Here is a 24,826-nt window from a genome sequence, read left to right as displayed (position 1 = left end):
CCCGCCCCGTCCGGCGGCGCCTTCCCGCGGCCATGGCGGCGCTGGGGCTCTGCCGTGCTTTCGGTGCTCTCCTGCTGTCGGCGGGCCCCCGCCGGGCCCGGCCCCCGGCGCTGCCGCCCGGCCCCCAGCCCTGGCTGCCGGAGCCGCTGTCGGCGCCTGCCGCCTCCCGCGGGCTGAGCGGCTCGGCGCCGCGCTGCACCACCGACCCGCTGTGGAAGTGCCGGACCAAGTACACCGTGCGGCCCGTGGGCATGAAGAAGACGGGCGGCCGCGACCACACAGGTGGGCGGGCGGGAAGGTGGGCGCAGGCGTGCTGCCGGGGCCGGCTGGGCGCGGGGGGTCCCGCCTGCAGCCGCTCCCGTGTCCCGCAGGCCGCGTCCGCGTGCGGGGAATCGGTGGGGGACACAAGCGGCGCTACCGCATGATCGACTTCCAGCGCCTGCGCTACGAGGAGGGGGCCCCGCCGGAGCCCTTCACCGAGAAGGTCATCAGCGTCCGATACGACCCTTGCAGGCGAGTTGCGGGGTGCGGGCTCGGCCCCGGGCCCGGGCAGTCGCGCCGGCCGTGGCCTCCCGCTCAGCCGCCGCGGGTTCTCCGTGCAGGTCGGCTGACATCGCCCTGGTGGCCGGCGGCAACCGCAAGCGCTGGATCATTGCCACGGAGAACATGCAGCCAGGGAACAACATCACGAACTCGCCACACATTAGCAGGATGGCAGGTGCACGCCAGGGCCAGGGGCGGCTGTGCCGGTCTTGCCAAGTGCTCGTCGGCTGCTCCTTGTCCAACTTGTCAGCTTCTGTCTTCCAGTGTCAGCCAGTGAAGGGGATGCATACCCACTGGGGGCTCTGCCTGTAGGCACACTGATCTGCAACCTGGAGAGCCACCCTGGGAAGGGAGCGCAGTACATCCGGGCAGCTGGTATGTCCCAACTCTTTGGTTTGGGGTTTGGCTGAGCACAGATGGAGAGGAGGACAGGGGGCACTGCTCTGGGTGGCCAGTGACAGGGAGTTGCCATCTTCTTCTCATGTTAGAGTGTGACACATCCCTCCAGAAAAACAGGGGCAGCTCTGCCCTGTTAATTCCTCAAGGCTCTGTCTTCAGCGAGAAGTGCCACATTTAGTACAACAGTGCTTTGGGGATTTACCAGCGTGGTAATGTGCTTGTCACAGGATGGGATACTTTGTCCTGCTGCTCAATGCAGCTGCCTCCTCTCTTGCCTTCCGCAGGTACTTGTGGGGTGCTGCTGCGGAAGGTGAACGGGACAGCCATCGTGCAGCTGCCATCCAAAAGGCACATGCAGGTAAAGGAGCTGTGCTGTCCCTGGCGCGACTGCCTGGGCACGCAACCATGTGCCCCCAGGGAAGGCTGCAGCTCTTCTCTGTCCCCCAGGTGCTGGAGACCTGCGTGGCCACGGTGGGCCGCGTGTCCAATGTGGATCACAACAAGCGGGTGATCGGGAAGGCGGGCCGGAACCGCTGGCTGGGCAAGCGCCCGCACACGGGCTTGTGGCACCGCAAGGGTGGCTGGGCCGGCCGCAAGATCAAGCCTCTCCCTCCCATGAAAAGCTACGTCAACCTGCCACGGGTCAAAGCAGTGGAGTGATGCCCGGGGCAAATAAAGCGTTTTTCATGCTACCGCTGTCTGACATTACTGATGTCTTTTATGCACAGGGCCTTTTCTCACTTTTGGACAGGTCAAGTTCTGCTGTGTTCAGTCTTTGGCAGGAGTGGGGTTGGTGGAAGAGATGAATTTGGGGCTGTGGACTGCCTTGGCTAGAGTTTGAAGTTGGTGGGTGACCCGGTGCGGTCAATTGGCACAATCGTGTCAAACCTAGCTGTAGGACATCCGAGCTCTTCTCTTACCCTCAGCTTGTGGAGGAATGAAGGCAAGCGGATGGGAAGGTGGCTTCCAGCCAAAGTGACTGGGAAGCTGCGAATCACGGACACCAGCTCCTCCCAGCCCCGGTAGCGCCTCACTGCTCCCTTGCCCGCTGCTGCCTCCTTCCCTCGCCGCCCTCCCTGTCCCACCCTGCCCCGTCCCTCAGCGCCCCAAGTGCCGCTCTGTGCCCCCTGTGCCTCATGGAGTCCCCGCCGCTGCCCCCGGTCGGTCCCGCCGCCCCCGTCTGAGCTCCCCGCTGCCGCCCGCCCAGGCCCGGCCCTCACGGCCGCCGTCGGGCGGGCTCTGCGCAGGCGCCCGCGGCCGGAGCGGCGCGGGAGCGGTGCCGGAGGTAACGCGGCGGCCCCGGCGCGGCCCCGCGGCGGAGGGAGGGCGGCGGGCCGGGCACGGCCGGGCGCGGCCGGCGAGCGCCCCGACCGGAGCCGACCCGGGACGGGCCCGGGCCGTTTAGGGGAGGTCTCGGTCGCGGCCTCGGGCCGGTCGGGCAAGGGGTGCGGCAGCCGAACCGGGCCGGGTCCGGTGCTCGGTGCCCGGAGAGCTCTCGCTTTGCCCTCGCCTGGAAGGAGCTTCGATGCTGCCGCTGGCGCGGCCGGCCCGTACGAGCCCTCTCCACGGGGATGGCAGTGCCGTGCCGCCCGCCTTTAGCATGTGTGCCCCGGGCACGGGCCTGTCCCTCGGCGTGTCCCGGTCCCGGCCCGGTGATGTGCACGGAGCCCTCCAGCGCAGACTTGCACTGGCCCCTTGATCCAGCGTGGGCAGCTCGCTCCATCAGCACACAGCCACGTGTTACAGCTGAGCTTCCTGGGGAAAGCTGCCCTTCCTGGGCACTGCTGTCCGTATTCCTGCAGTGCCCACAGTCTGTATGGCAGTCCAGAAGTCACTGTGCTTTGCCCTATTACCTTGTAACTCCATACACGTGGCTTTCCAAGGAGTAAGTGAGCCATATCTCATACTTGCTATGTTAGGGTTGTATAGCACTGTTCTTGAGTACAGCCGGTACAAAAGCACATTTTAATGGCTGCATTGCCATATCACCAGCGCTGTGACACACGGGAACACAGATCTCTAGCCACAGCATGCCTCAGCCACCTCTCCCCAGCTCCTGCTTCCCCTCTGTCTCTGCAGACACAGCTGCTGCCATGGTGAACGAGCAGCACACTGGCACCCTGCTGGTGCAGCTGGGGCCCAAACTGCAGGCTCACCCGGAGAAGCTGCTGCGGCAGCGGCGAGGCCACGACGAGCGGCCGGAATACCTGGTCCGGTGGAGCGTTGTTAGCTCGGAAGAGAGAGCAGCGGGAGGCAGCGGTGCCTCCTCTGGAGACACCAAGGCAGAGAACATCTCCCTGTGGATGTCTGCAGAAGAGGTCTGCGCCAGCTGCCCGGCGCTGCTGGGCCAGACGAGGCCGTTGTCCGCGGACAAAGTGGCGCCGGACAAAGCGCCGCTGGACGAGGCCTCGCTGCTGGAGATGAAAGCCGACGTCAGGAGCCTGGTGCAGCGAGCCGGGCGCCAGGTGGCCGAGGCTGGGACCCCCGAGTGCTCCATCCTGAGCACGGTGCACGTGCTGGGCGCCTACGCCAGCATCGGCTCCTTGGCGGGCGCCTTCAGGGAGGCGGGAGCCCTGGAGCTGCTGACGGCCATGCTGTGCCACAGGGAGCGGCGGATCCGCCGCGGCGCCGGCGAGATGCTGCGAGCTCTGGGGGCTCACGATGCAGGTGCGGGCTGCTCCTGCTCAGTGCCGCTGAGGAGGGCTGGCTGGGCAGCTGGGGGTGCCAGCCTTCGGGAGGGGTGTGGTGCCTGGGAAGCGGGCGTGTCTCGGGGCTTCTTGGCAAAAGGGGAAGAATCAGTCGGGATCTTTTGGACTTTCGTGGTTGCAGTTGTCTGGACTGCTCTTGGAGTTTGAAACTCTTTCCCATGCCAGGTTTCTGAGCTGGGATACTGATTAACTCTTAGGGAGTGTGAAGGAATGTAAAGGCTGGCTGTCTTCTCTAGCAACCCCAGCACCTCTCCTGCTCCACTGCTGGAGCCCAGCCTGGGGAATCTGGAGTTTCTCAAACTGAGGGATGCAGCTGCCACTTTCCCATTTGCAGGTTCATCCAGTAGCAAAGCTGATTGCCCATCCTGGAGCACAGACACAGACAGGACTCTGACAGCACACACTTACAGCACTCTCATAAACACAAGCCAGCCATGTCCCCTCCTGCTCTTTGTCTGGCAGAGACAGAAGGTCACTCCTGCCAGCACACACTGCATTTCCCAGGTTCACAAGTACACACACATTCACGGATCCCTTGGGTACCAGCATGCACCTGTGTCTGGATCCAAGCCCTTCTACCGGTCTCAGGGATCCCCCTGCTCATCAGTTTGTTAAGCCTGATGCTTGCTAGTAAACCTGTAGCACTTTTGTTCCACAGTTCACATTCACACATCCCTTGGGACTTCCAGCACCAGCCCCCACCCACCTCATACCCTGGTCTGGACCCAGGACCTCCTCCTTGCTATTCCAACGTGAAGTGTTGCTAAGGAGTTACATGCACAGCAGGGTTGGGAAAGATGCAGACACTCACCCTTTCCCACTGACCCCAGGCACTGCAGTCCTGCTTCAGCTGCTGAACTCCTCACTTTTCTCCCTTCCAGCAGCTGTTCTTCAGAACACACACTGTTCTCTCCCCAGTGGCTGATGACAGAGGTTCCTGCCAACTCCAGGCACCAGCACTGGAGAGACCTTTGCACTTGCCCCAGTAGCTGGCACGGCAGGCCAGGGACTCCTACAGCCCTGATCAGAACTGAGTCATTTGATCTGGGTCAGCTGTACACCAGTCTTCCTGATAACTGGCATTACAAGCTCAAATGTGTGATTTGATCCAGAAAGTGATGGCACCTCCGACTGTCACTCAGTCCCCTGGCTGACTCCACAGGGCTCCCACAGCCCCAGTAAGGCTCCAGTTCATGGTACCAAGTGCCACTCGTGCAGGTCTCACCAGCAGCTGGCACTTGTTCTTTGCAGCACACACAACAGGGTAGAGACAGACTTAGTAAAGATTCAATAAGAAAGTAGGACAAACACTCAATCAGGTACAGGACTGTCAGACAAACACACTGACCAGCTGTGCTTTAAACATGGCTGGCACCTTTTATAACCCTTTCTCTGCACCCCCTTTTGTGTTCCTTGCCAATTCCAATTAATCAGATAATCTTACTGAAAAATAATCATTCTTACATGCCAGATGTCCTTACTAATTGTTGTCCAGATGTCCTTACTAATTGTTATGACTGACCAGATTTGTTTCTCCTCACTGCATCCATTAGCATTTGTCAGTCAGGTTTGTGATTCTTTATGTTCTTGTTTATGGCTTCCTTCTTACTTTGACTTTTTGCAGTGAAAAGGTCCTTGGCTGGATACACTTAGAGGATCAGACAATCTCCTTCCACATAGCCTTGCAATGAAGACCAGTGCCAAAGGGCTTGACACAACCCTGGTGGGGAGAGGCTGGTCCTCACCCAGTTCTCTCATTTAGGAGGAGCTGCCATGGCTTGGCCTGATAAGGCTTGGGTGCAGCTGGAAGGTTGCTGGTTGTGGTGTATCCCACAGGAGATCCGGCTTTCCCTGTCCTAGTGCCTGAGTTCATGCAGCTCTGAAGTGGGGCAGATGAGGGGCTGATTCAGGTTAAAACTTGACTTCTTCCCTGGGACCCCGTTCTGGAATCAGTTATTTGGGGTTGCTGCTTTGTGAGAATCTTGCAGCGTTAGGGGTAGAAAAAAAACACCATGGAGCAAAATGTTGCCACTGCAGAGGAAGGGACAGAACGTGGATCAGGTGACATGGAGCAGCAAAGCTGTTCCTTCCCTGCAGCTCTGTCTCTGGCAGGGAGGGTGGGGTGAGGGTTGTCTTTCTGGGGCCTGAAGAGTTTTTGTTGTTGTTGCAGGAATCTGGGCCCATGTCCTGCTGTCCCTGAGCCAGCAGGATGGCATTGAGCAGCACATGGACTTTGAGAGTCGCTGCACCTTGCTGGAGCTGTTTGCTGAGATCACATCCTCTGCAGAGCCCTGCATGTCCTTCGAGGGGATTCACCTCCCACAGGTGGTGACGGAGCCGCCAGCAGCCCTGGGCCTGCGGGGCGTGAGGGGCCAGGAGGGGTGGGAGCAGGGGCCAGGGCTGGCACCCTTATCTGGGACAAGAGGGGACTGAAGGTGGGCAGGGGAGCAGGACTGGCTGTAGGGAGAGCTGGGACAGGGCCTGGGGCTGGTGCAGAGGCACCTGGAGAGCCTGGTCTGCCAGCAGGGAGGGGAGGGTGGCTGAGAGGTCTCTGCTGCTGCCAGCTGGTCCGGAGCTCTCACGGGAGCTTGCCTGGGAATGAGCTGGTGGCTCAGGGAGAGCTGGGGGCTGGAGGTGCTCTGCAGGCTGAGCGTGAGCTGTGCTTGTTGTAGATCCCTGGGAAGCAGCTGTTTGTCCTGGTGAAGCGCTACCTGTGTGTGACTTCTCTCCTGGACAAGCTGAGCAGCGGTGTGGAGCAGGGAGAGGAGCAGCAGGGCTGTGCTGTGCCCAGCCCTGCCCCTGAGGAGAGGAGCCGTGTGAAGCAGGAGTTTGAGTTCAGCATGGCCATGGCCAACCTCATCTCGGAGCTGGTGCACGCCATGGGCTGGAGCCACAGGCACAGGCAGGACCTGCAGCCTCGCTCTGCCCGCTCCATCTTCCAGCACAAGCCCCCAGCCAGCACTGCTGCCCGAGCAGCCCCCACGTGCCCAGCAAAGGAGCCCGTGGCCTTCAGGACACGCTCGGCGTTCCCGAGCCGCAGCAGCTACGTGGAGTACGTGCAGGCCACGCTGGTGAGCGGCATGAGGGTGCGCATGCTCGAGGACTACGAGGCGGTCAGCGCCGGCGACGAGGGCGACTTCCGCCGCAGCAACGACGGCGTGCCCCCGGTGCAGGTACCGCCCCAAGGGGCTTCTCTGCTCTCCTGTGCAGCCTTGCATGGGGACAGTGGGGTTGGTTTGCCTTCTGCCGGCTGGGTGTGTGCTGGGTTTTCTTCTCCAGGTGTACTGGCAAGCTCTGGGCTATACCTACTGGGTTCACTGGCACATGGTCGAGATCATAGGCCCTTCAGAACAAAAGGAGCTGGAGGGCCAGCAGAAGGTGAACACCCTGACACGAAACCACAGATTGAGAGCAGGTGAGCAGCCCCATCAGTCTCCTTCGAGCATGTTCCAACTCTCCCACTGCCCTCCTGTCACCTTCCTTTCTCCCAGCAAGCTGTGGTATGGTGGGGACCTCTTCTGCCCAGCATGAGGAATGAGGAGCGTACAGCAGAGGATGGGGGAGTTGGCAGAGCTGACAGTGCCCTTCCTTGCTCTGCTCCCCTGCAGTTCCACAGGCATTCCTGTGCAAGCCCTTGGGGGGGCTGTACTCCCTGCCTTACCTGGGGCAGCGGCTGCCCAAGGCTGCAGACACCCTGAGCCGTGCCGAGTGGTGGGAGCTGCTCTTCTTTGTGAGGAAGCTGGAAGCACAGGAGCAGAAAGAGATCACCTGTCTCATCCAGCAGCACCTGGGAGAGCAGGTAGGAACCAGTGCCTGCAGCAGGGAAATGGGAGGGAGGAGCAAAGGGAACACGAGGGAAGGGAGCAGGCCCAGAGGAGATGGCAAGAGTGAGCTGTGCAGGGCCAGCCTGAGCGGGGCAGAAATGGGAGGGTGAGTGGGGCTGCAGAAAGCTTGGAGAGCTTGGCCCAGCAGAGCAGTGATGGAGATGAGAGGAAAGGCAGTGTCCCCTGACTGACTGAAGAGTGACTGTCCAGCAAGGTCTGGGCAGGGGAGGCAAGGCCGTGGGGTCACTCTGCCAGTTGCAGTTGGGTGCCGAGCACGGGTGGGAGCTGTGGGCTGGTGGGAGTCGGGCTGGGGACAGGCAGGGGAGGGTGGCAGTGGGGAGTGGCCCCGGGCACCTCTGGCGGTGCAGCCTTTCTGTCCGTGGTGCCAGTGGCCGCCACCAGGGGCGTGGGGTGCGTGGCGAGCCCGAGATTAACTTGTCCCCACGGGTGTGGCTGTCGGAGGTGGATGAAGAAGCCCTGGTGCAGCTGTCGGCACCTGCGGAGCTGGCCCAGAAGGTGCTGCAGGTCCTGGAGGAGCGGTGCCAGGGCAGCTCTCTGCGGGACCTGCGTGGCTCCCATGCCTACGCCAGACACTTCCTCGGGAGGGGAGCAGAGCAGGATGGCGGAGGGAGCCCCGCAGTGTCCTCAGAGGGTGACAGGAGCAGCGGCCCTGAAGGCACGATGGCCAAGGCAGCGGAGGGAGACCTTTGTGCAGCCCCAGGGCCGCCCCAGGGCCGCGGTGAGGCAGCGAAGTCGGATTCCCAGCTGTTCAGCGAGCTCTTGGAGAGGGAAGGGCTGTTCTTGCCGGAGGTGACGGAGGAGCAGAGCCAAGGTAATGTCCTGCCACACGCTGGGGCACAGGCGCGGTGCTGGCAGCGGCACTGCTGCCTCCACAGGGGAGGGCTCTGGGCAGGGCACGGGGGCCATGCAGCCAGGGCTGCCTGAGGTGGGGGTGCCTGTGGGTGCTGGGTGTGTGGCTGTGGGGCACCCTGGGAGCTGCTGGAGGTGTCAGCGCTGCCCTGACGGCTCCGTCCCTCCGGCCAGCGCTGGGCAGCTCCAAGGGGCTGAGTGAGAGAGGCTCGCTGGCCAAGGTTGCAGCTGTGGTGGAGGTGATCCAGAGCAGCAGCTCAGCGGTGGGGCTGCGCTTAGCCGGGCTCAAGCACATCCTGGAGATGCTGGAGGAGGAGCCCAAGTCGGAGCAGCAAGCTGGCACAGCCCAGGGCGGGCTGGGCATCGGGAGTGCCGGGTGAGTGCTGGGGTGCTGCAGAGCCCTCCTGCTGCTGCCTGGGGAGGGCCCTGTGGGCAGGGTGGGGGCCGGTGCTGAGCTGGGGGAGCGGGAGGCGGCGGTGGGAGTTGGAGGGTGGTATGTGCGAGAGGAAAGGCGGATTTTGTGTCCCTTTGTCCCAGGCAGGCTGGTTGGCAGGGCTGTCCCAGCTGCAGCGCGGGCAGGAAGGAGGTGGCTGTCAGGGCCCGAGGAGGCCGTGCCTGAGGTGTGCTGTGCCGTGCAGGGAGAAGCTGGTGCAGGTGTCGGTGGAGCTGCTGAGCGCGGAGGCGGCGGAGAAGGCGCTGGTGGCGGTGACGCTGCGGCTGCTGGCCGTGCTGCTGGCCCGCTACGAGTGGCGCGTGCCCTTTGCCACGGAGGGCGGCGTGCGGGCCGTGCTGGCCCGCATGCAGCAGCACGGCTGCTCGGCCCTGGTGCAGCAGGCCGGGCTGGCGGTGAGTGAGTGCCCGGGGCACGCCGGGGCGGGCAGGGCAGCGCGGGCTGCCCGGGCGGGGTGGAGGGGCCGCTGCCCCCTGCGCCGCTCTCGTCCTCACAGGCCCTGAAGGTGCTGGTGGGAGCTGCGGACGCTGAGCTGGGAGGCGGCGGCGGGAAGGGCCTGACCTGGAACCACGGCGACGCGCAGATGCTGCGGGAGATCTTCGCCAGCATCGGCTCTGCCTCCAGCAAGGGCTCTGCCAGCCTGCTGAGCAGCATCCCTGCCGCCCTGAGCACCATGCAGAGGGTCCCAGGGTAGGGGCAGCGCGTGGAGAGCGCTGAGGTCGGGGGGAATCTGCAGGGGCAAGGACGGGCAGGACGGGCAGGTGGCTTGTGGGCGCAGGGGAGGCTCTGTGCCTGGGGCACGAGAGTGGCACGGCTGTGTCCCTGCAGGGGCTCCTCAGGGGTGCAGAACGGGCTGCTGGTGGTGAACATGCTGATGGATGGGCACCGGGGCCTGGCGGAGCAGCTGGCGAGCTGCGATCTGCTGGCGGCGCTGCAGAGCTGCTGGAGGGCCGGGCAGAGCAGCGGCTGCCCCCAGGCAGCGCTGGCCCTCAGCGCCATCAATCGCCTGGCGGAGCACGGGCTGCCCCTGGGCCCGGAGGCAGCAGGTACCGCGCTGCCCACCCTGCCCGTGCCGCGGCCCCGCGGGTGCCACGGGCAGGGCTGCCTGGCCCCGCAGGGCAGAGCACCCTGAGGGGCTGCTGGCGCTCCGTGAGCGCCTGGGCTGGGCTCACGTGTCCCTGTCACGGCAGGCACGGAGCTCCTGCTGGACCCCAAGGGCGTGCAGATGCTGCTGGGTGGCCCGGACGATGGCAGCCTGTCCAAGGAGGTGGTGGTGGCCCTGGAGCGGCAGCTGTGTGGCCAAGGCCCTGTTCCCACTGGCCAGGTGGCCCAGCTGCTGCAGGACCACAGCTGCTTCAGGCTGCTGCTGCGCAGCTTGGAGCTGCTGGGGACAGAGAAGGCCGTGAGCCTGAGCATCCTCAGGTGGGTGCAGGGTGACTGAGGGGGGTCTGGGACCCCCTCATGAGGTGTGTGAGTGCTGGGGGTCATGATGGGGAGAGCCAGTGCATGTTTGTGGGTCCTGGTGGGGCTGTTCTTCACTGGGGGCAGGCTCACCCCAGCACGTGGGCAGGTGCTGATTGGTGTGTCCTGGGGCACGGGGCCACGTGGGGCCACAGCAGCTGTGCCTGGTGCTGGTGGGGACATGCAGGGGCAGCAGAGCACATGCCTGGGTGCTGGTGGGGTGTGCAAGGTGCCAGGGTGCCTCAGTTCCCAGTCCCTGAGAGGTGCCTTCCAGGTGGGGCAGGGAAGCAGGGCTGCCTGTAGCCCTGCTGTCCCTGTGCCCACACTGAGCAGGCCCCCTCTGTCACCCAGGATCCTGAACAAGTTCGTGGACAGTTACCAGGAGGATGTGCTGCCCTGGCACGAGTGTGTGGAGCCCTGTGTGTCCTTCCTGATCACCCACAGCAGCAGCTGGGAGGTGAGGGGGCCCTGGGGCTCGTGGCAGGCAGGGTGGCTGTGCTGGCTGTGCCTCAGCCGGGCTGGGCAAGCAGGGCCCCGCTGGTGGCCCCAGCCTGGCCTTGTGTCCGAGGCACTGGGAGAGGTGGGGAGGGGCTGTCCTGGCCGTGGCCGTGTCCTGGGGGCCACGTGCCTAGCCTGGCTGTGCCTGGCCAGGCTCTGGTGGGTGCTGCTGGGTTGGGATGAGGGGAATGGAGCTGCAGCTCTGGCTGCTGGGGGCCCTGGGAGCTGCCAGCAGTGCCCCGTCTGCTCACGGCTGTGTCTCAGTAGGTGCTGCAGGAGGTCGTTGGCTTCCTGCACCGCCTGGGCAGCGCCAGCAGGGACTGTGTGGTGGTGATGTGCCACGTGGGCACCCACGAGGCTCTGTCCAAGGCCCTGGAAAAGCACAGCACGGTCCCGCCGTTGGCGCCGGCCCTGCTGGAGCTGGTGGCAGAGTGTGAGAAGTTCTCCAGGCTCTACAAGAAGCTGACGAGCAGCATCTTGGCTGGCTGCATCCAGGTGGGCCTGGGGAGGCACAGCTGCCTGGGGATTTGGGTCTGGGGGCACCAGGGTGTCCCTGCTGCTGAGGGATGGCCTTGTGCTCTGTGCCTGGCACAGCCCTGCGGGGGCTGAGGGCAGGAGGACCCGGGGCCCCTGGTAAGAGCCTTGCCCCGTCCCACAGCTGGTGCTGGGACAGATTGAGGAGCACCGCCGGAGCCAGCAGCCCATCAGCATCCCCTTCTTTGATGTCTTCCTGCACAACCTGTGCCAAGGTGAGTGCGGGCAGGGGGAGCTGACCCCAGGCTTGGTGGCTGGAAGCTCCATGTGCTCTGCCCACAGGCTCCAGCATGGAGGTGAAGGAGGACAAGTGTTGGGAGAAGGTGCAGGTCTCTTCCAACTCGCACCAGGCCAGCAAGCTCACGGACAGGAACCCCAAGACCTACTGGGAGTCGAACGGCAGCACCGGCTCCCACTTCATCACTGTGCACATGCAGTGTGGAGTGGTGATCAGGTGGGGCTGGGCTGGCAGGGCCGTGTGCAGGAGAGATCCCTCTGGGGATCTGTGCCAGCCCTGCCCCAGTGGCTCTGTCCTGGGGCCAGTGGGCTGTGGCTGGCAGGGCGTGGTGCCGCCAGGGCTGGGGCAGGCAGGCGGAGATGGCTGGGCAGCCCCATGGTGTTTGTGTGTGCAGGGAGCTGAGCATGCTGGTGGCCAGCGAGGACTCCAGCTACATGCCATCGAGGGTGGTGGTGCTGGGCGGGGACAGCCCTGCCACCATCAGGACGGAGCTGAACGCGGTGAGTGCCCGTGGGAGGGGCGGGGGCTGCTCCTTGCTGTGCCCCGAGCAGGTGTGGCTGTGGTGGGAGGCCCGGGGAGGTGGGAATGGCAGGGGCTGCGCTGTGGGAGCCTCCTTGGGCTGCCTGTCACGCTGAGGGCTCAGTGCCTCCCTGCAGGTGACCATCCTGCCCTCGGACAGCAGAGTGATCCTGCTGGAGAACATGACCCGCTTCTGGCCCGTCATCCAGATCCGGGTGAAGCGGTGCCAGCAGGTAGGGGGGAGCAGGGGCAGGGCCTGGAGCGGGCCCTGAGGGGCGTCGGGGCCACAGGAACTGAGGGTCCCGCTGTCCCCTAGGGTGGCATTGACACACGTGTGCGTGGCATCGAGGTGCTGGGTCCCAAGCCCAGCTTCTGGCCCATCTTCAGGGAGCAGCTGTGCCGGCGGACGTTCCTCTCCTGCACTGCTCGGGCTCATGCCTGGAGCCAGGAGATCTGCCGAGACCGGGGGCGGCTGCTGCAGCTCTTTGGCAGGTGAGTGGTGTCCTGGCTGTGCCATCGCATCCCTGGTGTCCCAGGGCCCGGGGGGACATGGCTGGCAGCCTGTGAGGGGACTGCAGGGCTGGGAAAGGAGCAGCTGGTTGGGAGGGGCCCTTGCTCCTTCCTGGCCACCAGTGGTCCTTCCTGGCCAGGGCCACCTTGGGGTCATCTGGGTTTAAGCTGGGCTAACCCCCCAGAGCAGGATGCTGGCCCCGCAGGGGCTGGCACATCCTGGCAGAGGTTGGCCGGGCACAGCAGGATCTCGTGGCCACAGGCACTGCACAGCCCCCATTTGGTGGGGGCTGTGAGGCCCCAAGGGCCCCTGGCGGCAGGCCCTGGGGACAGCAAGGGGCCCTCCCTGGCTGCTGGGGCCAGTGGGGCCAGGGAGCCATGGTGCCTTGGCAAAGGGGAGAGCATGGAGCCAGCACCGTGCTCTGCTTTGCCACGGGAGTTCTCCAGCCCTTGGCACCAAGCGCTGCCCGGTCGCTGTTGCAGACTGAACCGGGCGCTGCAGCACGAGCAGGGCTTTGCCAACCGCTTCCTTCCCGACGAGGAGGCAGCCCGGGCACTGGGCAGGACATTCTGGGAGGCCCTGGTGACCCCCTTGGTGCAGAGCATCACCAGCCCAGGTAGCCTGCGCTCTCCGGGACCCGGCCGTGCCGTGCCCCGGGCAGAGGCGCCCGGCTCTGATTCTGGTTGGCCTCGCAGGCCCTGATGGTGTCAGTGCCCTGGCCTGGCTGCTGAGTGAGTACCTGGAGAGCGTGGAGCTGCCCCGCCGTGCCCCGGGACGCAGGGCTGCCTTCGGTTCCTGCATGCGGCGCCTGACCCAGCTCCTGGTGCACGTGGACCCCGGCGGCCCCGAGCCAGAGGAGACCAGAGCAGCTGGTGAGCCAGGGGCTGCCCTGCCCTGGGGCTGCTCCAGAGGGCCAGGCTGTGGCCATGGGGCTCCTCTGGGGAGCATTCCATGGCACGGAGGCTCCTGAGCCGGGGAAGGCTTGGTCATGCCCCAGCAGAGGCCGTGCCTCCCCGGCATCCCCTCAGCCCTGCTGTGGCGGGTCAGTGTGCGGGGCCTGCCCATGGAGCCACACTGAGCCTGAGGTTGACCCTTGGCAGGTGGGAAGGAGGGGAAGAACAAGGAGGTGTCGGCCAGGACTGCAAAGGTGGTGGTGGAGAAGTCAAGAGGCCTGTGGGGAATCTCGCAGTGCTGGCGTGGCGTGGTGCAGCAGCAGGTAGAGCTTGGAGGGCTGACTGGGAGGGCTGTGGGACCTTCCCTGGGTGCTTGGAGCAGGGAGTGGGGTCTGGCAGTGCCCATGGGGAAGGCACAGGGCTGTACCTGGCCCCCACAGAGCCTGGAGCGATGTGGGGACAGCTCTGCTGTGCTGCCACCCTGGCACAGCTGGAGTGTGAGCCAGGCCTGGAGACAGGTCCGGTGTTGGGCTGTAATTCCTGCTGGGCGCTGCTGCATCTCCGTAGTGCCCCCAGAGCCCCTGGCTGCCCTCGCAGCTGCGCTCCCACCTTGGCAGCCCCGCAGCAGCAGCAGCAGCAGGGCCCTGAGTCCCGGGGAGCCAGCAGGCAGCTGGCGTGGGCAGGGCAGGGCAGGGCTGTTCCAGGGGCACATCCCGCTGGGCTCAGCCCTGGCGCTGCTCCCGCAGGTGCAGCGGTTCCTGGAGGCGGCGGGGCAGGCGCCGGACCTTGCGGAGCGCTACTGCCGGCTGTACCAGCGCCTGCGCGGGGCCACCGAGGAGCTCTTTGGGCAGCAGGCCGCCTTCGTGCTGGCCCTGGGCCAGGGCTTTGCGGGGGCTTTGCTGCAGCTCTCCTTCCTCACTGCCCTGCACGTGAGTCGGGGGAGCGCAGCCCCGGGGCCGCGCCCTGGGCAGGGGCTGGGGAGCTGCCCTGGCCTGCGGCCCTGGGGCAAGCTCTGGGTGGGTGGTGTCCTGTTCCCCCCTGAGCCACAGAGCCCTGCCCTGGCACTCCGGTGGTGCCCGGCTCAGGTGCATGGCGCTGATCCCAGTGTGGGCCCGGCCCTGGCACACTCCGGCCTTGGGCTGGTGCCTGCGCACCCTCGGCCCCTGCCTGGCAGTGCCAGAGTTTCCCGGCTGCTCCCTGCAGGGACATTCCGCCAGCCCAGCCCTGTGGGCACCTGGTGAGCCCTGTCTGCAGCCTGCCCTGTCCCTTGCAGGTGAGTGAGCAGTTTGCCCGCTACCTTGACGTGCAGATCCAGGAGCTCCGCAGGGCTGCGGGCAGCACGGGGCCTCTGGAGTGGCTGCAGCAGTTCCTGGAGCCCTTTGTGGTCTTCAGTGGCCTGGAGTTTGCCCACACCTTTGAACACTTCTACAGGTGAGGCTGCTGTGTCTGCCCAGAGCCAGGGGCCTGCTGCAGCGTGGCCTGGTGTGCTGGGGGAGCTTGGCCTGCTGTGGCAGCGGTGCTCCCGCTTTGCTTTTATGGGATCATGGAGCGTGGAGGGCCCGTGGGAGCTGCCAGTGTGTGGAATCACATTCCCTGCTGGGGACAGGGAGGGGACACGTGTGCGCTGCCAGGCCCGTGTGCCGTGGGGTGAGGCCGGGCTCGGACCTGTGGCTGTCTCCTGGTGGGTGGCTGGTGGGCACAGGGCTCGGGCCCAGCCTGACTGGAGCTGGTGGCCATGGCAGGCACTACCTGGGGGACCGGCTCCTGACACAAGGGCCGTCGTGGCTGGAAGGAGGCATCGTGGAGCAGATCGGGCTGTGCTTCCCCAGCCGCTTTCCCCAGGACATGCTGAGCAACTTGGCCGAGTCGGAGGAGCTGCAGCGGCAGTTCTGCCTCTTCCAGCTGCAGGAGCAGGATAAGCGGCTGCTGGAGCTGGACACAGGCCTGGACGAGGTGAGAGGGATCGGGGCTGGGGAGCCCGGGGGCCGCCGGCTTTCCTGGTGGGATCCCGGGGCCTGACTGGAGCTGCCCTCGTGCCCCTGTGGCCAGGTGCTGGGAACAGCCACGGTGGTGGCAGATGTGCCAGAGGTGAAGGTGCTGGCCCTGTCCCCGCGCTGCTGGCCCGTTTCCCCGCTCTGTTACATGGAGAACCCTGGGAGGTTTTTCCCGGCGGTGCTGAGCTCCCCACTGGATGAGTTTGCTGACTTCTGCCGGCAGAGTGAGTGCTGTGGCCGGGGCTGTGCCCAGAGCCTGGAAGGCAGCTCAGGCACAAGTGGTGGTGGGCTGGGAGTGCCTGGCAGGGCTGGTCCCCGTCCCTGACGCTGTCCCTTGCAGGCCAGAGCCAGCTGGGCTGGGAGTGCAGCAAGCCCCGTCGGCTGCAGTGGACGTGGCTGGGCCACGCCGAGCTGCAGTTTGGAGACTGCGTTCTGCACGTGTCCACGCTGCAGATGTACATCCTGCTGTGCTTCAACAGCGCCCAGGTAGGGCTGGAGCCACGGTGGGGGCTGGAGCAGGGCAGGGCCGTGTCCTCCCTTCCCTTCTGGTGGGGGCTCCAGCGGTGTTTGGGGCACGGGACCCCGTTGTTAGGCAGCGCCTGTGGCCAGTGAGCCTTGGCCATTGCCCTCGCCCCCCGTGCTGCAGGAGGTGGCTGTGGAGGCCCTGCTGCAGGCCACAGGGCTCCCTGCTGACCTGGTGCACCACGCGCTGACACCGCTGACCCAGGGCCAGGGCGTCCTGGTGGGGAGCTGCACTCCAGGGGGTGAGTGTGGGGCTGGGGCACCCAGGGGAGAGGGGCTGGGCTGAGCCCCGAGGGGGGGCTGGGCTTTAGGGGTGCAGGAGCTCATAGGGCTGGTGAGGGAGCTGGGTCCATGTGTTGGTGCTCGGGGCACAGGTGTGTCTCAGGGTGGGGCCTGAGGCCAGTGTGGGGCTGGGGGTGATGGTTGGGGTGGCGCTTGGGGCCGTGCATGGGGCCTGGGTCAGCGTGGGTGGGTGGGGGAGTCTCAGTCTGTGTGTGGGCTTGGGCCAGGCCAGGGGCCATGTGTGTCGTGGCTGTGGCTTGGGGCCACACGTGGGGGACAGGGCTGGGGTGGCCAGCGGTGCAGGCAGCCTCAGGAGGCCCAGCTTGGGTCCCCCAGGCACACGTGTGCCCTGGGGCTCCTTCAGGGCCCAGCTCAAGCTCGGCTGAGCCTGGCTCGGGTGCTGGCTGCAGGTGCCCTGCGGCTGAACCAGGCAGCCCTGGCGCAGAGCTGCGGCCGCCAGCTGAGGCTGCTGCCCCAGCAGAGGTACCTGCGGACAGAGAGGGCCGAGGTGAGCGCCCTGGAGAGGAAGAGGAACGTCCTGTGCTGCCTCATCACCCGCATCCTCAAGGGGGAGAAGCAGCTGCACATCGACAACCTGGTGTTCAGGGTACGGGCTGCAGGGGCACGGGGGGCACAGGGGCTGCCTGGGGGCTGCAGCCACTGCACTGGGGCTCCCTTGCTGCCACAGGTGATCGATGCCTGTCAGAAGGGAGAGCTGGGCCCAGGGGTGCAGTTCCTGAGCTTCTGCTGCCACAGCGTGGACGTGCTGTCCTGCATCCTGCACCTGCTGAACCAGGGCTACCTGCGGCGCCAGGAGGGGAGGCCTCACGTCTTGGAATACATCTCTGCTGAATCCACAACGCTCCCCACTTCTCAGGTCCAGCCACAGGTTGCCTTCCATACTGTAGAGATCAAGACAGCAGCAAGCCTGGCCTCTGCTGAAAGGAGACAGACTTTTTCCACGTTCAGGTAGACAAGGGCCTGGCTGGGTAAACTCAGGTTGAATCCAGTCTATCTCTTCCTAAACACGTGTGAGTTTTATTTAAATAAATGAGCCAAGCTCCATCCAGTCCCACCGTGTAGTCTGTTGGGGAGCTCAGCTGGTCCATGGCTGGTGCGGCCAGGCCATACCCCTGTGTGCTCAAGCATCCCTGGCAGTTGTGCTTGCTGGAATAGCTGCAGTTGTGCTTGCTGGAGTAGCTGCTGTGCTTGGTGGTGGTAGCTGCACCCTGCCTGAATTTGTTCTCTCCCAGCTGTGCTGAGTCATGCCCTCAGACAGGAGGGCACACACACACAAATACCCTGCCATAATGGTAACAGCATTAATTTATTAAAATTAATCCCGAAAAGTAACCATACAATAAATTTAAAAAAAATAGAATCTTGTAAAAAAAAAACTCAGGTGCCCTCACCCCACACCTCCAGCTGGCAGCACCCTGGGGTAGGGCTGGTTGGGAAGGGATGGGGAGATGAAGAGGACAGCCTCAGCAGCTGTAGGGGGACTGGAAAAGCTGCTGAGGCCGTGCTGCAGAGGGCAGGGCCAGCACAGCAGTGCAAGGCTGGCAGTGGGGCTGGCAAGGGTGGTACAGGGGTGGTGGGCCCTGCTCAGCACCTGCCCCTGCACAGAGCAGTCTGGCTGGCTGCAGCACTGGGGAACCTGCCTGGGTCCAGCCCAGCTGGACCCTGGCTGGCTACAGGGCTGGCCTGGCAGGTGCATCTGTGGAGAGCGGGGCCCAGAGCCCATCCTGGGGCCCTGCTGGCTGGTGCCAACCCTTGTCCCAGGCTGCTGTTGGGGGACATGGGAGGCAGATGGCATGGTGTCCTGGCTGGTGTTGGAGGGTGCATGGACCCGGTCTCACTGGCCTCACCTTCACGGGTCTTGGCCCACAGGGTGCAGGTGCTGTATCCCCCCCCACTGAGCAGGCAGGGACTGGTCTGCAGGAGATGGGGACAAGAGCACATCCATCTCCCTGTCTCCTGCAACCCACTGCAGCTCCATTCCAGGGATGCCCCAATGTCTCACACACTCTTCGAGTAGCCGAAGATGCCCACAGGGAGGTACTTGACGTGTGTTGGCCACTGTGCTGCCAGCTGGAAAAACTTCACATCGTTCCACTCCACCCCATCTATGGAGACTGAGAGGAGAGGGTGCAGTGAGGCACAGCCCTGCCACAGCCAGCCTGTGCTGCTTGGTCTGCCCCACTACAGCCCCAAGGAGCTGGTACCTGCCCCTCACCTCGCAACATGGTGTTCTGGTGCTTGGCTGTGCAGATGAGGCGTGTGATCCCTTCGATGACTTGGCTTTTGGGTTCCAAGTCTTTTTCTTTTGGTTTCTTGCTCAGGAACATCACTGGGGACCAAGACCAGACAGGACCAATGTTAGGATGTCCCCACCTGGCCCTAAGTGGGAGCCCCTGCCCCAGTGCATTGACTGACCCCTGCTGGGCCACATCTCAGCCCTGCCCTCCTGCAGGCTCCCCCCAGCCTCTCCACAAAGCACTGTGGCCCCACAGGCAGAGAGCACCCCAGAGTGGGCTTGGTTACCTTTCTTGTTTTTCTCCTTGGTGACCACGGTCATGGCCATGGTGCTGGGGGGCACCAGCTCCCCTGTGCTGGGGATGCGGCTGACCTGGAGCGAGCGGAAGTTGCTCTTGAGGGTGTTCTTGATACCCGTCTCCCGCTTGTCACCCTCCTTCTTCCTGTCTGGCCCTTGTGTTGTCCAGTAGTCCACCTGCAGGCCCATCACCTCCACACCAGGGCTCGGAGACCTGGGCAACAGGGGCAGCACATGGAGCACACAGGTGGTGCCCCTGCTCCTCTGCCCCCACTGCCTTGGGCTGAGGGGGCCTCGTTTCCTTACCCAGCTCCCGAGAGGCTGCTGCAGACGGATGGAGAGGGAGGTGGGGTGCAGATGGTCTCCTTGCCATAGGAAACAGCTATACTGGAGGCTGGTGCTGAGCTCAGCAGGGAGGGGGTGCAGACTGTGGCATCATCCGAGTCCACTGGGGAGGAAAAGTGTGGGTTTGAGCGTTTGGGGGACACCAAGAGCCTCCCGCCTGTGGAAAAGAGAGCTGGGCATTCCCAGGGACTCACCGGAGGCACTGAAAGACTGCTCCACCAGGCCCACCTTCACCACCTGCAAGGAGAAACCAGAGGATACCCAGCATCAGCAGGATTGTGCACTGCACCTCTCCCCTCAGCCCCTGCTGGCCTCTCAACTCACTCACCCCCACAAAGGGGACAAACTTCTGGCAGGAGTCCTCGTCAGGGCTGCAGAAGGAAGGGAGCCTGGTTAGGGTCTGGGTGTGCTGAGCAGCGATTGCTGTGTGACTGCTGACCTTGTGCCCAGGCAGCCCTGCACTTGCAGGGGTCACTGCTGGCTCACACCCACTAGGACCATCTCCTCTGCCCTCCCTCCCATGAGACCCCCTGTCCCCAACATGGCAGCACAGGGCACACTACACAAGGAGGCAAGGAGTTGTCCCCTCCAGTGCTGGGAAAGGGCTTGCATGCGGGAGGGCAGCCCTGCCCCTCTGTGGGGTCAGGGTTCCTCTGCACAGCAAGAGGGACGGATGGACGCACATGGGGAAAGGCAGGGAGGGGCCAGGCAGCGGCACAGCAAGCACAAGCCAATACCTGATATAAAAATCAAAATAGAGACTTCTCTTCCTTGGGTGCCAGAAACCAAGAGAAGGGAGAGGTGAGAGTGCAGCTGGAACATGAGCATCAACCCCCGGACAGCACAGTACCAGCTTGCAGCCCCACCCAGCCCATCCCAGCCCTGGCAGCTGGCCCCCACCACTGGGGCTGTCACAGTCACAGCTACTGGAGGGGCCAAGCACACCGGGAGGTGGCAGGGAATGGTGCTGCAGGCCTCTCACTGTGGGACCCCAGCTCCCCTCAGCACCACACTGCTCGTCACTGGAACGCAGGGCCTCACTCGCTTGTCCCATGTCCCTCATTCCTGTCCTGGGCACGTCCCAGACCGGGGCTGCATGAGGGAGGACAGGCACCCAGGGGCCACACTCACCTCTTCTGCTTGTAGGTCAGCATGGCCTCGGAGATGGGCAGCTGGTGAGAGAGGCTGGCTCCAGCGATGAACTGGGCAACACGGCCTGCTATGTCCACAGTGTCTGCGGGCACAAAGAGCCGTGAGGACCTCGATGGCAGCTGGGCTGTCCCTCAGGGCACTGCTGCTGCCAGCCTGCCCCGCTCCTCACCTGCAGTGGGAGGCTCAGCCCTGCTGAACAGCTCCCGCCACGCTGTGTCCAGGAACAGAGTGCTGTATTTGTTATCCACCGAGGCCAGGTACTTAGCCAGAGGGTGAGAGCCTGCAGGGGAGCAGGGCAGTGTTGGCTTCAGGCAGGGGAGTCTGGGGAGATGGGAGAGGACAGCCCTGGGGCTGGGCACCTCACGGCTCTCACCCAGTGGTACAAGCAGGAAGCGAAGGTAGTTGAGCCAGTCGGGTGTCTTGCTGGCCAGCTGCTCCACAAAGAAACGGAGGACAACACTCAGGTAGCTCTGGTCCCCTGCCACCACCACCTTCACCGGGGGAGGCATATGGGAGTTACAGTTACAGCTGCCAAAGGGAGAGGAAAAGGAGACCCTAAGGGATGTGCAGTGGCTCAGCAGGTGGGCCAGGGGACAGAGTCTGCCAGGCCAGCTGACAAAAACCCACTGCTGAGAATATCCAGCTTGGTGTGCACTGCCACAGGCAAAAGCAGTACTGGGACCCCCCACTCTCCCCAGGGTGTACACCTGTCAACAACCCCCAATGAGCCCTGGGGAGCCAGGGCCATGCCCAGCCCTTCTCTGAAGCCACCCAGTGCCACCAGACTGAGCCCAAGCTGTACTCACAATCGCTGGATGCGGGAGACAGTGGTGTTGAAGGCTGCCTGGATGTCTGCCACGGAGCAGGTGGATACAACCAACTGCTTGTGCGCCTGGAGCTGCTCACTCACGTACTGCCAATGCAGAGAGCTCAGGTTAAGGCACCCTGGAACATGGCTGTGCTGGCCAGCACCAGCCCATGCCTGCCCTGAGCCCTGTACCCCCCGGGTTACGGCAGGGATGCCTGTCCCCACTCGTGCCATGCAGGGAGGCTGAAACCACCAGGTGACTCACAGCTGCATCCTGAGCATCCCTGCTCCTCCCAGCTCTGCTCTAGGGACCAGCCAGCCCCTTGCCCTCACCTTCGAGCACAGCAGCCACCACCCTTGCCATGGCAAGGGCAAAACTGTCCCAAGAACCAGGCTGCGTTCCTTGAAATAAACAGTTTGGTCCAGGGACCCTCTGATTTAAGTTCTGCCATCCCACAGCAGGGCCCTGCTCTAGGCTCACTCTGCCTCTGTTCATTCCCTCTTCTTGCTCCCTCCCACTGTGGCACTCCAAAATCCTTCTGTCTCTTCAGGTGTCTGCATGCAGTTCAACAGTGGTAAAATAAGCAGCCAAGATGGACAAAGGGGCTGGTTTTGGGAGTGGGCACTGACCCTTTTTTCCCTATCCAGGACAAGTGGAACAAGCCAAGAATGCATGGCCTGACTCAAGACTTCACCACCTCTCACTATAAGCCTTTTCTTCTGTCTCAAAATTTTCCAGCACCCTTTCTGGATGCCAGATGTAGCTGCAGCATCCTGAAGGGGTCTCACAGGTGCTTTATCTAACTGCATGCTTGCACACATGTCCATTTCCTTGCTCACCTTTGGCTTCAGAGCTCCAGGTATGGGGGAGGCAAGTGTTTGTCAGGGACTGGGCCTGTCCTCACACCCCACCCTGCTCTGATGATGGAGTTCATGCTCCCTGGGAGGTGACACTTCCATTTCTCAGTGGGAAATATCTCTGCTGCTTCCCAGGACCTCATGCCCACAGAGGAAGGGAGCTCTTTCTCAGGGAATCCAACAAAGCTCTGACCCATGGGGTTCCTGGGAGCCAGGACCAAACAGTGAGGGTCTAAGGTACAGTCTGCCAGCCAGTCTTTCTGGGACTGATCACGTTTTGAGGATCCAGTGATGCTGTGTGATGGAGAAGACACACCTGACTCTTGTGTGTGTGACTCAGCACTCTGTAAATGCATTGTCTCCCTGAAGGAAGGGCCACACTGGGGAAGAGGAGGGCACAGCTTGTGCAGTTTCCCTGGGAGAATCCACCCTGCTTAGAGCTGCCTGCATGCATCCAGCTCCCATCACACCTACTCACCTGCCCCTGCCATTCAGCAACATTCACCAGCACGATGCTCTCGGGGAGCTGCTCGTCTGAGACCAGGATCTGGTTCAGCTGATCGTAAACAGACTTTCGAGGCACCTGGGACAGCATCACCACAAAGGTTAACTAACCCCAGCCAGCCACCCTGCACACCACCCAGGGCTGAAGACCTGGCAGCTCTTGGATGAGAAACCTCCAAGTGGGCTCACCTGGGTGTTATGCCATGAGTCTGGAGAGCTCTCACTGTCCAGGCTGCTGGCACGGCCACCTTGTACCTTTGAGCTCTGCCTGTCCTTCACGGAGGTGCTGCGGGGACGCCACAGCTGCTTGCTCTCTGCCTTGCTGTGAAGGAGAAGCAGGAGAGGCAAAACTGTTGAGGAAATCTCATCTCCACCAACCCCATCGCAGCTCAGGGAGCCAGTGTGAGCTTGCTCAGCCCTGGGAGGGGGCACACAGCTGCCTTACCTGGGGGACACGGCACTGGGGAGCTCGGTTTTGCTCCCAGAGCCCAGCTGGGCCAGTCTGTCCATGCTGCCCTCCCTCATGGCAGCCTCTGTGGGGGTCAGCCGGGAACAGGACTCCTCTGATGTCAGCTCCTGAGGGCCACACAGAGTCACTTCACACACACTGCTCTCCTAGCTCCAACAAGGAGCAACCCTGCACCCATGGGTGCCCATCATCAAGAGAGGCCTGGTGGCCCTCCCAGAGGGCCAAGGCTGCAGGGTCTTGAGAGGGCTGGGCCGCGTGTCCTGCAGACCCTTACACTCCTTCTACTTTTGCTGCTCTCCAGCACAATCTACTTGTCTTCCTAGCCCTGCTCCCAGCCTGGTGGGCACCCCTGGTACTCCAGAAAGCAAGCTGGGCTTTGAAAGAGCTCCACATCCCACAGCCTGGACTCACCACTGCAGGGACCTCCGTTCCTTGCTCTTCCTGTGGTCGCTGTGCTCCCGGCTTCCGCTTGTCTGCCTCGCCCTGGGGGACAGGGAGTGGGGTCAGAGCAGGATGGAGCACCCTGTGCAGGGCAGCTGCCAGTGACCTGTGCCTGGCCTCACAGAACACAAGCTCCCACAGGGGAGTCACAGGGCATCTCTGGGAGCGGCCCCAGAGGATGTCCCCCCTCGCTACCTGCCTGCCTGTGCTGGGAAGAAGAGGAGGAAAGAAGGAAAGGAGCAGCCCCAGGCAGGCGCTGCCAGGAGCTGTGGTCTCAGAGCGCGGGCGCTGTGGGGGTGCTGGGCTGGCTGGGGAGGGACAGGGGCAGGAGGTGGTGGTGGAGGTGGAGGTGTAACTCACAGGGCTGCCCGACTCTTGATCCTGCCCTTTCTGGCTGTGCAGACTGCCGATCTCAGTCTGGGAACCAGAATGAGAGACTCCCTCAAAGAAACGCCTGCAGAGAAACAGACAGACGAACGGACGGACAGACAGACAGACGGGAGAGAAAAAGGCAGGAATAAGAGAGGAACAAAGTCACCATGATCCCAGCACACCCCCACCGGCCTGTCCCAAGCACAGAGCTCTGTGGAGAGGTCCTCAGTGGGACACGAGGCCTGACAGCCAAGTGTGTGGGTGACGCACAGCTGAGGAGCAGAGCTGTCAGCAGTGCCCCTGTGACCTCAGGGAGCTGAGGGTAGGGGCTCCTGGTGCCTTCTGCCTCAGGTGATCCCCTACCCCTGAAGTGCAGGTGAGGAGCTGCCACTCTGCCCCAGCTCACTGCTATACAGTCTCTGTCAACACCTCAATTTCAGAGTGCCCCTAAACCTCCCTGCTTCCTCTGCACCATCAGAGCTTCCACAGACATCTGCTGCCTTCCCTTCTGCTCCCCCTTTTCCAGGGATTGCTCCTTGCCTCTGCCTGCTGCTGCTGCACACTTCCAACTGCAGCATCCTCCTTCCCTTTCCCAAGGCTCTAAAGATCTCAGTATTGCACACAGAACCACACCTCAGGTAGCACAGTACTTAAATTTGCCAAGTTTTTGGTCTCGGGGCTGACATTTTGGTAGAGTTGCATAGTGCAGCTCCTAGTCCTGTTTTCAAGTCACCATAGCTCACACAGGAACTCTGCTGGGGAAGCCAGGACAGTCTCTGTCACTACAGTGCAAGCTTCCACCTTTGCTTACCCTTTTCCCACACATTATTTCTTTGCCAAGGACCTCTTTCACAGCCTGTGGGCTGCTCAAAGACCACTCTTTAGGAAACAAGTGGAGTCTATCACTGGGATCTCACTTGCCAGTTTTCCCAGGACCTTTACAGCAACCAGAATCCACCTGCAATGTGTGACTTTGCTGCAGGAGATCAGAGCTAGATTCCCTCTAAGCTTTGTGTATGTGCTCATTAACTCCCAGGAAATGCTTCTTCTGATGTGCCTAGGGTACAGGTAGGGCC

General features: G+C 63.2%; 3 protein-coding genes across 4 annotated transcripts in view; 2 read left to right on the top strand and 1 right to left on the bottom strand.

Moving 5' to 3' along the window:
* The first annotated feature begins 32 nt into the window (after positions 1 to 32).
* MRPL2 (mitochondrial ribosomal protein L2) lies at positions 33 to 1,634 on the top strand. Its single transcript, XM_066547764.1, has 6 exons — positions 33 to 282; positions 372 to 513; positions 603 to 718; positions 808 to 918; positions 1,227 to 1,300; positions 1,390 to 1,634. Exons 1-6 carry the CDS (start codon positions 33 to 35, stop codon positions 1,600 to 1,602), a joined length of 906 nt encoding a protein of 301 aa, XP_066403861.1. The 3' UTR covers positions 1,603 to 1,634.
* A 577-nt stretch (positions 1,635 to 2,211) lies between these two features.
* LOC136554323 (cullin-9-like) lies at positions 2,212 to 17,312 on the top strand. Its single transcript, XM_066546171.1, has 30 exons — positions 2,212 to 2,227; positions 3,022 to 3,609; positions 5,821 to 5,975; positions 6,323 to 6,823; positions 6,930 to 7,065; positions 7,259 to 7,449; positions 7,937 to 8,306; positions 8,519 to 8,720; positions 8,983 to 9,190; positions 9,292 to 9,485; positions 9,624 to 9,841; positions 9,986 to 10,217; positions 10,608 to 10,713; positions 11,022 to 11,249; positions 11,413 to 11,503; positions 11,571 to 11,742; positions 11,921 to 12,026; positions 12,183 to 12,278; positions 12,362 to 12,537; positions 13,039 to 13,172; positions 13,252 to 13,428; positions 13,657 to 13,772; positions 14,196 to 14,378; positions 14,723 to 14,880; positions 15,192 to 15,402; positions 15,499 to 15,667; positions 15,784 to 15,929; positions 16,090 to 16,207; positions 16,658 to 16,854; positions 16,936 to 17,312. The coding sequence occupies exons 2-30, from the start codon at positions 3,036 to 3,038 to the stop codon at positions 17,218 to 17,220; spliced, it is 5,850 nt and encodes a 1,949-aa protein (XP_066402268.1). The 5' UTR covers positions 2,212 to 2,227; positions 3,022 to 3,035; the 3' UTR covers positions 17,221 to 17,312.
* Positions 17,313 to 18,150: 838 nt separating this feature from the next.
* The window catches only part of LOC136554324 (phosphofurin acidic cluster sorting protein 1-like), a 54,754-nt gene continuing 48,078 nt past the window's right edge, over positions 18,151 to 24,826 (bottom strand). The window contains exons 10-25 of one of the 2 annotated variants that reach the window (XM_066546172.1): positions 23,739 to 23,832; positions 23,349 to 23,420; positions 22,914 to 23,044; positions 22,658 to 22,790; positions 22,443 to 22,547; positions 21,105 to 21,211; positions 20,672 to 20,826; positions 20,468 to 20,578; positions 20,278 to 20,380; positions 19,884 to 19,916; positions 19,475 to 19,517; positions 19,341 to 19,383; positions 19,108 to 19,249; positions 18,792 to 19,015; positions 18,484 to 18,597; positions 18,151 to 18,382 (exon numbers count right to left, since the gene is read on the bottom strand). In XM_066546172.1, coding sequence (XP_066402269.1) covers positions 18,267 to 18,382; positions 18,484 to 18,597; positions 18,792 to 19,015; positions 19,108 to 19,249; positions 19,341 to 19,383; positions 19,475 to 19,517; positions 19,884 to 19,916; positions 20,278 to 20,380; positions 20,468 to 20,578; positions 20,672 to 20,826; positions 21,105 to 21,211; positions 22,443 to 22,547; positions 22,658 to 22,790; positions 22,914 to 23,044; positions 23,349 to 23,420; positions 23,739 to 23,832 — 1,726 coding nt within the window. In that variant the 3' untranslated portion in view covers positions 18,151 to 18,266. The remainder of the gene's footprint in view (positions 18,383 to 18,483; positions 18,598 to 18,791; positions 19,016 to 19,107; positions 19,250 to 19,340; positions 19,384 to 19,474; positions 19,518 to 19,883; positions 19,917 to 20,277; positions 20,381 to 20,467; positions 20,579 to 20,671; positions 20,827 to 21,104; positions 21,212 to 22,442; positions 22,548 to 22,657; positions 22,791 to 22,913; positions 23,045 to 23,348; positions 23,421 to 23,738; positions 23,833 to 24,826) is intronic. The other variant, XM_066546173.1, reaches the window with a different exon arrangement.

Source organism: Molothrus aeneus, chromosome 3 (genome assembly GCF_037042795.1).
Source record: "Molothrus aeneus isolate 106 chromosome 3, BPBGC_Maene_1.0, whole genome shotgun sequence".
NCBI lineage: Eukaryota > Metazoa > Chordata > Aves > Passeriformes > Icteridae > Molothrus > Molothrus aeneus.
This window is presented reverse-complemented; position numbering and strand designations above follow the sequence as displayed.